The following is a 13415-nucleotide window of genomic DNA, read 5'->3' as shown; positions in this document are numbered from 1 at the left end:
TTGCTTTCAAAAAGACATTTTGTTAAAACTGACTTTAGTTATCAAATGTACATGTGATCAAGGCAGAGAGGGGAGCATAGCATAGCTGTCCACAAAAAAAGAAAGTGTGAGTATAATTTTAATGCACACCTATAGCCCATTTACATCTACCCCCACCGCCAGCATACAATTATGACTTACATCTTCTTTTTGCTTTGAGTTGCTGAACAGTTGTACTCATCTGCTTCTTTATATGTGAAGAATCACCATCATCAAATGGGCTGGACGATTTTTTACTTTAGCCCATAGATTCATAGACTTAAGGTCAGAAGGGACCATTATGGTCATCTAGTCTGACCCCCTGCACAATGCAGGCCACAGAATCTCACCCACCCACTCCTGGAACAAACCCCTAACCTATGTCTGAGTTACTTAAGTCCTCAAATCATGGTTTAAAGACCTCAAGGTGCAGAAAATCCTCCAGCAAGTGACCTATGTCCCATGCTACAGAGGAAGGCAAAAGACTTCCAGGGCCTCTGACAATTTTCCCTGGAGGAAAATTCCTTCCCGACCCCAAATATGGTGATCAGTTAAACCCTGAGCATGTGAGCAAGACTCACCAGCCAGCACCCAGGAAAGAGATCTCTGCAGTAATTCAGATCCCACCTCAACTAACATCCCATCACAGACCACTGGGCCTATTTACCTGCTAATAATCAAAGATCAATTAATTGCCAAAATTAGGCTATCCCATCATACTATCACCTCCATAAACTTATCAAGTTTAGTCTTGAAGCCAGATATGTCTTTTGCCCCCACTACTTCCCTTGGAAGGCTGTTCCAGAACTTCACTCCTCTAATGGTTAGAAACTTTCGTCTAATTTCAAGTCTAAACTTCTTAGTGTCCAGTTTATTTCCATTTTTTCTTGTGTCCACACTGGTACTAAACTTAAATAATTCCTCTCCCTCCCTGGTATTTATCCCTCTGATATATTTATGAAGGGCAATCATATCTCCCTCAACCTTTTTTGGTTAGGCTAAAGAAGCCAAGCTCTTTCAGTCTTCTTTCATAAGAAGGCTTTCCATTCCTTGGATCATCCTAGTAGCCCAGGCCTGCACAACTCGTAAAGTGGCGAGGGCCACATTACTCCAAAGAAAACAGCTGAAGGCCGAAACCTCCGGCCCCGCGGAAACACCCAGCCTCAGCACCTCCTGGCCCCGTGGAAACACCCCACCCCAGCACCGCCCGGCTCTGCAGAATCAAACCCTCCTTCCCCAGCGCCCACCCTACCAAAACAGCTGTGAGCCAAAAAGGAAGGTTGGGGGTGGGGAGGTGATACTTGATTTTAAATCAACCAGGGGCTCCCAGCTGAAGAGGTGGCTGGGTGCCCTCAGGGGCAAATTAAAGGGCCCGGGGCTCCGGCAGCTGGGGGAACCCAGAGCTTTGCAGGGCTGGGGCAGGGATTCAAAGGGCCCAGAGCTCCTGCTGCTGAGGGGAGCCCGAGCCCTTTAAATCTCAGCCCCAGCCCATCCGCTGGAGCCGCGGCTGGGATTCAAAGGGCTCCGGGCTGCCTACAGCCGCAGGGAGCCATGAGCCCTTTAAATATCAGCCGCCACTGGAATTCAAAGGGGTCTGGGCTGCCTGTGGTGGCGGGGAGCCCTGAGCCCTTTAAATCTCAGCCGGGGCTGGGAATCTCTGCAGGCAGCCCAGAGCCCTTTGATTCCTGGCTACGGCCGGCTGAGATTTAAAGGGCTCTGGGCTCCCCGCCGCTGCGGGCAGCCCAGAGCCCTATGAATCCCGGCCGCGGCTGAGATTTAAAGGGCTCAGGGCTCCCCACGGCTGCAGGCAGCCCAGAGCCCTTTGATTCCCCGCCACGGGCTGCACAGTGAGCCTCCGCAGGCCGCATCCGCGGGCCGTATGTTGTGCAGGCCTGCAGTGGCCTTTCTCTGTACCTGTTCCAGTTTGAATTCATCCTTCTTAAACATGGGAGACCAGAACTGCACACAGTATTCCAGATGAGGTCTCACCAGTGCCTTGTATAACAGTACTAACACCTCCTTATCTTTACTGGAAATACCTCACCTGATGCATCCTAAAACCTCATTAGCTTTTTTAACGGCCATATCACATTGGTGGCTCATAGTCATCCTGTGATCAACCAATACTCCAAGGTTTTTCTCCTCCTCTGTTACTTCCAACTGATGTGTCCCCAATTTATAACTAAAATTCTTGTTATTAATCCCTAGATGCATGACCTTGCACTTTTCACTATTAAATTTCATCCTATTACTCTTACTCCAGTTTACAAGGTCATCCAGATCTTCCTGTATGATATCCTGGTCCTTCTCTGTGTTAGCAATACCTCCCAGCTTTGTGTCATCCACAAACTTTATTAGCACATTCCCACTTTTTGTGCCAAGGTCAGTAATAAAAAGATTAAATAAGATTGGTCCCAAAACTGATCCCTGAGGAACTTCACTAGTAACCCCCTTCCAGCCTGACAGTTCACCTTTCAGTACGGCCCGTTTTAGTCTCCCCTTTAACCAGTTCCTTATCCACCTTTCAATTTTCATATTGATCCCCATCTTTTCCAATTTAACTAATAATTCTCCATGTGGAACTGTATCAAATGCCTTACTGAAATCGAGGTAAATTAGATCCACTGCGTTTCCTTTGTCTAAAAAATCTGTTACCTTCTCAAAGAAGGAGATCAGGTTGGTTTGGCACGATCTACCTTTTGTAAAACCATGTTGTATTTTGACCCAATTACCATTGACTTCAATGTCTTTAACTACTTTCTCCTTCAAAAATTTTTCCAAGACCTTGCATACTATAGATGTCAAACTAACAGGTCTATAGTTACTCGGGTCACTTTTTTTCCCCCTTTCTGAAAAATAGTTCTACTTTAATTTTATATATGGCACACATGATTTGTTCTAGAAAATTGCTTCAGTCTCTGAAACATCTGCAGTACACTCCTGCATCTCATCTGCTGATGCTGGCAATGTCTATTATTTGATTACACATTCACATGCTATTATTTTATCATGTGACTGCTTGAGAGCAGTGCCCAGGCCTCGTTCAGCAAGCTTTGGTAACACACGTTATTGTTAACAGTGGGAAAGATTCTTGTTCTGAAGATGAGGCTAAGCAGTTTGTTATGGTATAACAATGAGCTTTAGAAACTGTCTTCAAAAATCCAACATCCCTAAGGTGAGCAGATAGATTTCCCAGTCAAGTCTAGCTTACACCATCCATTCCCAAATAAACTAACCTTGTTTTTTAAAAAAAAAAAAGAAAAGTCTAGCCCTTAATGTTGTGAAGCAAATCTTAACACATGAATGGAGTATAAAATAGGACTGCTGTTACATTGCCAGGCCTGTAGTGTACTGCCTCAGTTCAGCAGTATATTCCAGTAAAAAACCTACAGTGAAAAGAGCTGCACTTGCTCACAATGAATCTTCTAGCTTCCAGTATGGCCAACCCCAAGCATTTAAAAATCAGGAGTCAGCCCCCTCCCACCCCAAATTCATGAGACTGACTTTCCAGTCACAAAATTTAAGAAAAATGCTTCTTTCTGTTCATTGTTCTTTTTTACTTCTGGTGTTGGAGACTTGAGGGCTGACACTTTCAAGCTGCAGATATAGGGGCTAGAAATTTACTTTTTTTTTTTTTTTTGTGGTGGTGGTGGTGGTGGTGATAAAAATGAGAGCAGAGATTCTGAGGTGATAACACCACTTCAGCTGTTGGGTCAGCAGCAACACTGTGACAGCCAATCCACCCAGGCGTGCTTCCTCTCTACTCCTCAGAACACTCAGGCTCAGCCACCCCCTGGCCTTCTCCTTTGAACAGCCCCACCTCCACTTAATGTCCCTTGTCAGCTCTTCAGGCTCACGGACCAGAACAAATGACACCCAGCTTGTTAGCCGCCTCCATGGATACCAGCAGGATTTCATAAGCAAGGGAAAAAGCTCAGAACTGAGGCAGAGGCATTATGAATGTAGCAGTCAGCATGAGAGGCAAGACATCCACCATTATGAAAAGATTCACAGCCAAATGTGAAGTATGAGAGGTACCTAGGTGGCTGCTGCAGCTTACAAAAACTGTTGCTGAGGTAATAGATTTGGTAGGACTGGGAAGAGAATGGATGCATTTGGGGAGGGGAGAAAAGACGAGTGTGGATTAAGTTGGTGGGAAGAGATGAGCTGAGGTGTGAATGGGGACTCAGTGAGTGGGGGGATTCATAAGTTGGGAGATGAACCACTAGCTGTAGAGTGAGGTGTATAAGCAGGGAGTGAATGGGGCCACATTCAAGTACATGTGTGTAAGAGCTGTCCATCCACTCAAGTGTGATGCTGAATGCAGAAGGGGGGTTTCTTATATTTCACTTTCAAACTACTACTTTCTAGGATGTTAAAGGAAACACCACATAGTATTGCAGCAAGCTCAACAGCACAGTGCTCCCGAAATCTCACTATTTAAAATAAATAAATAATGCTCTGTGAAACCAGAATCTCTCAAATGCGTCTAAAACAGTATGCGCACCCAAAATATTCAAACAATGTAACATAGGAACTAGCTCTATGGTTCAACCAGTCCACTACAGTGCCCAGTACCAAAGAAGTGAAAGAAACCGAGTAATGGAATAACCTGTACATTCGGGAAATTTCTTACTAACTTCTATTAGCTAGTGAGAGACATGTCCACAATCACCTATTTAGGTGTCTACGGTATATGGCCCTCAACACCACACTATCTGAGCACCTCTCAAACATTAACAAACTTATTCTCCCAGCATTGTTGCAAGGGAGCAGAAATGAAGTGCTAAGATTTAAGTGACTTCCCCAGTGTCACATGGGAAGTCTATGCCAGAGCTGGGATTTAATCCAGCTCTCCCAAATCCTGTGCCTTCACCACAAGACTATCCTGCCTCTTGACCAGGAAGATTTTTGTTTGTTATAAATTCTCTCATAGATTATTCTGTGCAATTTGTTCATGATATGAGAGGAAAGGAGTAGGGTGCCAGAAGCAATTGCATGTGCTTAAAAAAAAGTGTCCTCATTAAGTTACATGGGTGTATTTTTTAACAGGCAGCCCATAAAATAGAGTGGGAATGAACACTTATAAAAATGGTGCAGAACTCATTATCAAACAAAACCAATACCAACTGATAACGTTTGGCTAGCATTACGCTCAGGCACCCTGAGAGCACTCCTTCATGTCAAAGAATGTACCACTTTGCACCAAATACTACCTAACAATTTCCTATCCCACTCCAAACCCAGTATGACTCCCATTTTAACTGTCAGCCATGTCAGGACAGCTGTAAATTATGTGATTTAGCTTGTGCACACTTCCTGCATGTCTGGTGAGTCTCCACACCAAATCCTCATAGGCCAGCACAGTGGGCATGAATGAGGCTGGGATGAGCCAGTAACACAATCATACTGTTTATGTTGATCCGATGGGTGCATTTTGCCTTTAACCCTTCTATACTTAACCCGTGTAAAGCCCAATTATAGGGGTGAGGTGCATTTCAATCTGAGAGAGTGACTGGAGACTGAGGAATCTACATCATGCACTTTGGGCAGCAAAAGCTTCTGGAGCCAGTGCTGATCACACCCACTTGTGAGAGGGAGTTTCAGAAACCACAATGCCTCTATAAATAGAGCTTAGACTGAAAATCTGTAAATAAAAACAAAAAAAAATCACCCCACCCCTTATGTGATAATAAGGTAATACACTATAGATTGTCTGAGCTATAGCCTATTGAAGATAAGGGAAGGACTCCCAAGACTTTGTATCAAACCCTCATAGAGTAAATAATGCAGATGTCTTTGGGACAACCAGGAGCCAATTCGTTCATGTGATGTTAGGAAACTCATGAAACCCAGCATTACCCCATCACTGGATATTTCCCTTCTCTGTCTACAGACACATATGCACACACTGGACTTATTTTATATCCCCAGGTCAAAATCAAGTCCAGTTTTATTTGCAACTAGCTTCCAGGGTCTTTAATCCTGTTTCCCCGATCAGAGGTGACTGGCTGGTGGCCTAGACCAGAGGAGCCCCGAAGGGCAACGTGTACCCTGCTCTGAATGGAGGCTGCTGCCGCTCCGCTAACGCGTGCTCGGCTGTGCCCCCTGGCGCACTACCGGCTTGGCTGGGGCTGTAACTCTAGCCGGGACGTTGCCACCTGCTTGGCTGAGCCGGGGCCGGCTCATCCCGACTCACCCAGAAGAGCAGATTGAGGGCGTAGAGCAGGCAGCGCAGGCACTTCACCGAGTCCTCCCTGGCCATGGTGAGCCGCCGGCGGCAGAACGCCCCATCCTCACCACATCCTCCCACCCGAGGCGAGGCCGCCAGCCACCTGCAGGAGAAGGGAGAGAAGCGCACCGCGGTCCGTCGGCGGCCGAGCACCGGCAGCCGGAGGGCAGCGGAGTGGGCACGCCCAGGTGCGAGGCTCTCGCTGCCCCCCAGGCCAGCCTCGGAAGAACTGGTGGGGGCAGTGGAGGGGGTCGCTCCCTCGCTCGCTGCCGGTTGTCAAGGCTGGAGACGGCCCCGCAGGGAGGCAGCCAAAGTTCCAGGTAAGTCCCCGGGCTGCCTCTGCCCCGCCCAGCCAGTCCGTGCGGGGGAGACGAGGCGGAGCGTCCCGGCCCGAGGGCTGGCAGCCGCAGCGAGCGGTGCCCTGCAGGCAGCCCGGGCCGCGCCGCCAGGGTAGGGCAGAGCGCGGACATAGAGTCAGTCACCCTCCCCGCCCCCTCCGGAGATGCTGCTCAGCGCGCACCGCTTGCCTGGTCCCAGAGCGCCTGCCCCGGTGCCCGCTCGGGGCTGCGGGCGGACAGGCAGGGGCTCGGGAGCGCAGGCTGGCTCCAGCGAGGAGTTTAGCGCGCGGCTGGGAAGTCCCCTCCCAGGGAAAGAGACGCTCGCCGTGGGGAGGAGAGGCGGAGAGTCACTTACCGCGTGGGCTGGGAACAGCCCTGTGCGCCCCACTCGCTGGCCGGCGCTCGGGGCACTCAGCGGGGCAGGGAAGGGCGGCACCAAGTCAAGACCTTCATCTCCTGGGAGCGCGAGACGCTGCCTGCGAGCAGGGAAAGTGCTGGGCACTTACTAGAAAGTCTCTTCTACTCCCTCCCCCTTTCTCAGCCCTCCGCGGCTCTGCAGGACAAGGCAGCAGCCGCCGCCAGCTGCACACACACTGCCACGCATGCTCCAGAGCCTGCTCCGGGCGCTTGTTGGGTCCTAGAGGCCACTCAACTGAGCTTCCCTCTCTTCCACCCCCGGGGCCACGCTTAGCTCAGCGTCCCTGTGATCCCTCTAGGGTGAGGAAACTTGTTAGCCCCTGGCACCGCGCACCATGGCTTCTGCTGCTGTGCAGAAAAGATCGTTTTGATGGTCAATTCAATTATTAAAGAGTTGGGAACTCAGAACCACTGTCATCACTCCATGCAAACACAATGTAAACACAATGCGGTCCAGTGCCAGGCGACGCGTTTATAGGGGGCTCGGTCGTGCAAAGACGGCTTAATTTATGCCCTGTCATGAGATCAAATGAAAACAAGTTGCTTAAAGTTGTGTGTATCCCTGGGATACCCTATGCAGACTGCAGGCTATGTGTGCCTATGGTTAGGGAAGGGAGTAAAGGATATCTGAAATGATTATTATTTATTATATTTATTATGTATGTAAGTTAGATATGGGCCAAAAAGGAAACCCTAATTATGACCCTTTTCAAATTTCAGTGGGTAAGGAAGGGTTTGGATTCTACTCCCCAGATCTGAATCTGCTTGCCGGTTTGGTTCTGATTCAGATCCAAAACCTAAAGTGCTCTGGTTCTGGTTCTGCCTTGGATGCGGTTGAAATCTCAGTTGAAAAGCTATTTTGTGACATCGTGGCCCAGAGTGGCAAAAATCTCACAAGAATAGATGTTCTTGCAAGATTGACTGAAATGTCACAAGATTTCATCATTATTGAATCTGAACATGAACCCTAGTCTAAAACTAGCCCAGATCTGGTTTCAAAGAGCCTAACACCATCTCCTCCACCCATCTCTAATTAATAGAAAGGAAGGTCTTCAAGATTCAGAAATGAAATCCGCCCTTACAGTCAGCATAAACCTATCTGAAATCCTCAGACAATGCAGAGGAAATTATTTTGGGTGAGTTGGCTCACTTACTGAATGCCAAGTAAGTCTGAATGCAGAAGATTCATATCATTTGTGGTGAAAGAGGAAAGTAGCAACTTAGAAATGGGACAAAATTTATTTAAGGGACCAAATCATGCAGTCATTACTCAGACAAAACTCTCATTGACTTGGCCCATAAGCGTAAGTGTATTTTTTAACTCCACAATGGAGTATCAGTCTTTTTGAAGTTTTTCACAGTCTGCTCTGGTCTTAACTATCTTGAGCAGCTTAGTATCATCTGCAAACTTTGCCACCTCACTTTTTACTCCTTTCTCCAGATCATTTATGAATAAGTTGAATAGGATTGGTCCTAGGACTGACCCTTGGTGAACACCACTCTCCCTTCTGAAAATTTACCATTTATTCCTACTCTTTGTTCCCTGACTTTTAACCAGTTCTCAGTCTATGAAAGGATCTTCTCTCTTATCCTATGACAACTCAATTTACATAAGAGCCTTTGCTGAGGGACCTTGTCAAAGACTTCCTGGAAATCTACTTACCCTATGTCCACTGAATCCCCCTTGTCCACATGTTTGTTGACGCCTTCAAAGAACTCTAATAGATTAGTAAGACATGATTTCCCTTTACAGAAACCATGTTGACTTTTGCCCAACAATTTATGTTCTTCTATGTGTCTGGTAATTTGATTCTTTACAATTGTTTCAGCTAATTTGCCCGGTACTGATGTTAGACTTACCGGTCTGTAATTGCCGGGATCACCTCTAGAGCCCTTTTTAAATATTGGCGTTACATTAGCTATCTTCCAGTCACTGGGTACAGAAGCTGATTTAAAGGACAGATTACAAACCATAGTTAGTAGTTCCACAATTTCACATTTGAGTTCTTTTAGAACTATTGGGTGAATACCATATGGTCCTGGTGACTTATTACTGTTAAGTTTATCAATTAATTCCAAAACCTCCTCTAGTGACACCTCAATCTATGACAATTCCTCAGATTTGTCACCTACAAAAACTGGCTCAGGTTTGGGAATCTCCCTAACATCCTCAGCCGTGAAGACTGAAGAAAGAATACATTTAGTTTCTCCTCAATGACTTTATCATCTTTAAGTGCTCTTTTTGTATCTTGATTGTCCAGGGGCCCCACTGGTTTTTTAGCAGCCTTCCTGCTTTTGTCTTACTTTAAAAAAATTTTGTTATTACCTTTTGAGTTTTTGGCTAGCTGTTCTTCAAACTCCTTTTTAGCTTTTCTTATTAAATTTTTACACTTAATTTGGGAGTGTTTATGCTTCTTTCTATTTACCTCACTAGGATTTGACTTCTACTTTTTAAAAGATGCCTTTTTATCTCCCACTGCTTCTTTTACATGGTTGTTAAGCCACGGTAGCACTTTTTTAGTTCTTTTACTGTGTTTTTTAATTTGGGGTATACATTTAAATTGGGCCTCTATTGTGGTGTCTTTGAAAAGTGTCCATGCAGCTTGCAGGAATTTCACTCTAGTCACTGTACCTTTTAATTTCTGTTTAACTAACCCCTCATTTTTGTATAGTTCCCCTTTCTGAAGTTAAATACCACAGTGTTGGGCTGTTGAGGTGTTCTTCCCACCACTGGAATGTTAAAAGTTATTATATTATGGTCACTATTTCCAAGCGGTTGTGTTCTAGTTACATCTTGGACCAGATCCTGTGCGCCACTTGGGACTAAATCGAGAATTGCTTCTCCCCTTATAAGCAGCAGAGAGTCCTGTGGTGCCTTATAGACTAACAGACATATTGGTGCCACAGGACTCTTTGCTGCTTTTACAGATCCAGACTAACGCGGCTACCCCTCTGATACTTCTCACCTTATGGGTTCCAGTACCAGCTGCTCCAAGAAGCAGTCATTTAAAGTATTGAGAAATTTTGTCTCTGCATTTTGTCGTGAGGTGACACATTCCCAGTCAGTAAGGGGATAATTGAAATCCCCCACTATTATTGAGTTCTTTATTCTAATCTCCTTTAGCATTTCATTGTCACTGTCCTGGTCAGGTGGTCGATAATAGATCCCTAATGTTATATTCTTATTAGAGCATGAAATTATTGTCCATAGAGATTCTATGGAACATGTGGATTCACTTAAGATTTTTACTTCATTTGATTCTGCATTTTCTTTCACATAAAGTTTACATTAGCTGAGGATCCGGCCCAAAGGGACTTCTATACAGATACTCACCTATGTGAGTAAGGGTTGCCTAATTTAGCCTTAAAAGAAAAGCACACACTTTTGTTCTTAATGTCTGTGCCTGATTGACTTTGTTACAGAAACTAGCTTGAATGGATTTATTTGTTTTTTCTTCTTTGTTTCTGACTCTGCACAAAGTAAACTAAGTGAAATTATTTGGTTTGCATGCGGGAATTCCTGCTGCTTGATGATGGAAAAACTTTATGTACGTAAAGTATCGGTGAATCCTCTGGACGCTTTCAGATGTATGTTCACATTTAAATAAGAAAATACTTAAAATGTTTGGTTGACTGCTAGCCTCCTGATATATTTTAATCCTTGCTGTGACTCAGACTAGAACAAAGTTAAAAGGTGAACCAAGAACAATCAAATAAAATGTTACGCATGGGAAATCTCAAAGGAAATAAGAAATAAGGATCTTGGTTGATGCCTACTGTAATACAAATTAATAATGTATTTTGATTATACATGGAAAGAGGACAAGCCTCTTTAGCCCAAGGGTTTTTTTTAGAAAACAAATTATAAAATTATTCCAGGTATCTTACGCTTATTGGTAAACCTCTAAACATTTCTTAAAAATACAAAGTGCCTGCTTCTCCTCTCACTTTATACTAGATTTAAATTGGCCTAAATTCATTTACTTAGAAGTTATTCCTGATTTGCTATAGACTAAAGAAGAATAAAATCAGACTCCTACTTTTCATTTTTTCTTATTAAAAATAATACTTTTGAAACTCTCCTCTTTCTGAGCTATTGCCTTTTGATATATTTGATGATGAGAGGATGTCTCAGGCAATCCGTTATTATTACTTTTTTTAGAAATAGTGTTAAACAAACTGATCATGTCATTCTACCTGATAAAGAACAACTACAATTTCCTGTTCTGATCTAATTCTATGTTATAATAAGAAAGAGGTGTCATAAACGGGTAGCTAAGGGTTAATGTCTCTTTCACCTGAAAAAAAAGTAACCTGAAGCACCTGACCAGAGGACCAATCAGGAAACCGGATTTTTTCAACTCTGGGTGGAGGGAAGTTTGTGTCTGAGTTCTTTGTCTTCTGCCTGAATCTCTCTCAGCTAGAGAAGGATTTTTTTCTATTTCCTGCTTTTCTAATCTTCTGTTTCCCAGTTGTAAGTACAAAGAGATCAAATAGTGAGTTATATGGTTTTTTTTCTTTTGTATTTACATGTCTATAGTTGCTGAAGTGCTTTGAATTGTATTCTTTTTGAATAAGGCTGTTTATTCAATATTCTTTTAAGCAAATGACCCTGTATTTGTCACCTTAATACAGAGAGACCATTTTTATGTATTTTTCTTTCTTTTTATATAAAGCTTTCTTTTAAGACCTGTTGGAGTTTTTCTTTAGTGGGAAACTTCAGGAAATTGAGTCTGCAGCTTACCAAGGAATTGGTGGGAGGAAGAAGTCAGGGGGGAAATCTGGGTGTGTTAGATTTACTAGCCTGACTTTGCATTCCCTCTGGGTGAAGAGGGAAGTGCTTTTGTTTCCAGGACTGGAAATAGAGAGGGTGGACTCCCTCTGTTTAGATTCACGGAGGTTGCTTCTGTGTATCTCTCCAGGAGCACCTGGAGGGGGGGAAGGGAAAAGAGTTATTTCCCTTTATTGTAAGACTCAAGGGATTTGGGTCTTGGGGTCCCCAGGGACGGTTTTTGGGGGGACCAGAGTGCCCCAAAACACTCTAATTGTTTGGGTGGTGGCAGCAGTACCAGGTCCAAGCTGGTAACTAAGCTTGGAGGTTTTCATGCTAACCCCCATATTTTGGACGCTAAGGTCCAAATCTGGGATTAGGTTATTGACATGGTGTGCAGTGGTGGGATAGACAGAATCCAGAAGCCAGTAGGGATATTATATTTTTCTTTTCTCTGCTAGGGGCTTTTTAGCAGAGAGAAACAGTTTGGTTTTAAAAGGGAACCAGAGAGATTTTTTTTTCTCTGCTCTCTCTGGCAGTTGTGGCTTGCATATTAAGCAAGGAACCATTAAGCTGTGACAAACAGGTCTTGTGTGAGACAATAGCACTCCCATTGAGAGTCATTACCAGCACTATATACATGCAAATAAAGTGGTTTTTCTGGTTTACTTTACTTTGAAAAAAATTAGCTAGGAAGAAAGGGAAAAAGGCACTGTTGCTAGGCAGACCCCAGGAGGCAACAGAGCCTGCAGTTCAGAAAATAAACACCAGAGGGCACCCCAACACAAGAAAACAGGAACCATGCCTAACAAGACAAAAATGGAGGCTGAAGAACAAATAAAAGACGGAGAGCACAAGCGAGATATGGAAAAAAAATACAGGAACTAGAAATAAAACAAAAAGAGATGGAGCTAAGGGAAAGAGAAAAAGAGGCTACCCACAGGAGAGAGTTGGAACTCCTGAGAGAAACCCACCGACAGGCCATGGAATTAGAAAAGGCTAAGCAAAACACAGCCAACCCTAGCAATCCTGCGCCAATGATTGTTCCACAGCACAGGAAATTTCCCACCTACAAGGCAGGTGATGACACCGAGGCCTTCTTGGAAAATCTTGAAAGGGTCTGTCTTGGGTGCAGCATCCCTGAAGACCAGTACATGGTAGAATTGAGGCCACAGCTCAGTGGACCTTTAGCAGAGGTGGCAGCTGAAATGCCTAAGCAGCAAATGAACGACTATAAACTTTTTCAAACCAAGGCCAGATACAGAATGGGGATCACCCCGGAGCATGCCCGTCGGCGTTTCAGAACCCAAAAGTGGAAACCAGATGTGTCATTTCCCAAACACGCCTACTACGTTGGGAAAAATTATGAGGCCTGGATATCAGGACACAATGTTAAAACCTTGGAAGAACTGCACCTCCTCATACAAATGGAGCAGTCCTTGGATGGTGTTCCTGAGGACATAACGCGGTACATACAAGATGGGAAACCCAAAAATCTCGCTGAGGCGGGGGAGATTGGAGCCAGATGGATGGAAGTGGCAGAAAGCAAGAAAGCTACTGTCAAGGGGAAAATACCCCAGGTGGCACACCGACCATAAACCCTACAACCGAGGACAGCCAAAGACCCCACATACAACCC

At 44.7% G+C, this 13415-nt stretch overlaps 1 protein-coding gene across 1 annotated transcript in view; it reads right to left on the bottom strand.

Moving 5' to 3' along the window:
- TSPAN12 (tetraspanin 12) overlaps positions 1-7162 on the bottom strand; it is a 62142-nt gene extending 54980 nt beyond the window's left edge. Inside the window, exons 1-2 of the mRNA XM_050936350.1 lie at positions 6944-7162; positions 6218-6353 (exon numbers count right to left, since the gene is read on the bottom strand). Coding sequence (XP_050792307.1) covers positions 6218-6283 — 66 coding nt within the window. The 5' untranslated portion in view covers positions 6284-6353; positions 6944-7162. The remainder of the gene's footprint in view (positions 1-6217; positions 6354-6943) is intronic.
- Positions 7163-13415: the final 6253 nt, after the last annotated feature.

The sequence above is a fragment of the Gopherus flavomarginatus genome, chromosome 1 (genome assembly GCF_025201925.1).
Source record: "Gopherus flavomarginatus isolate rGopFla2 chromosome 1, rGopFla2.mat.asm, whole genome shotgun sequence".
NCBI classification, from domain to species: Eukaryota; Metazoa; Chordata; order Testudines; family Testudinidae; genus Gopherus; species Gopherus flavomarginatus.
Note: the sequence above shows the minus strand (reverse complement) of the source record. Positions and strands in the feature narration are given on the sequence as shown.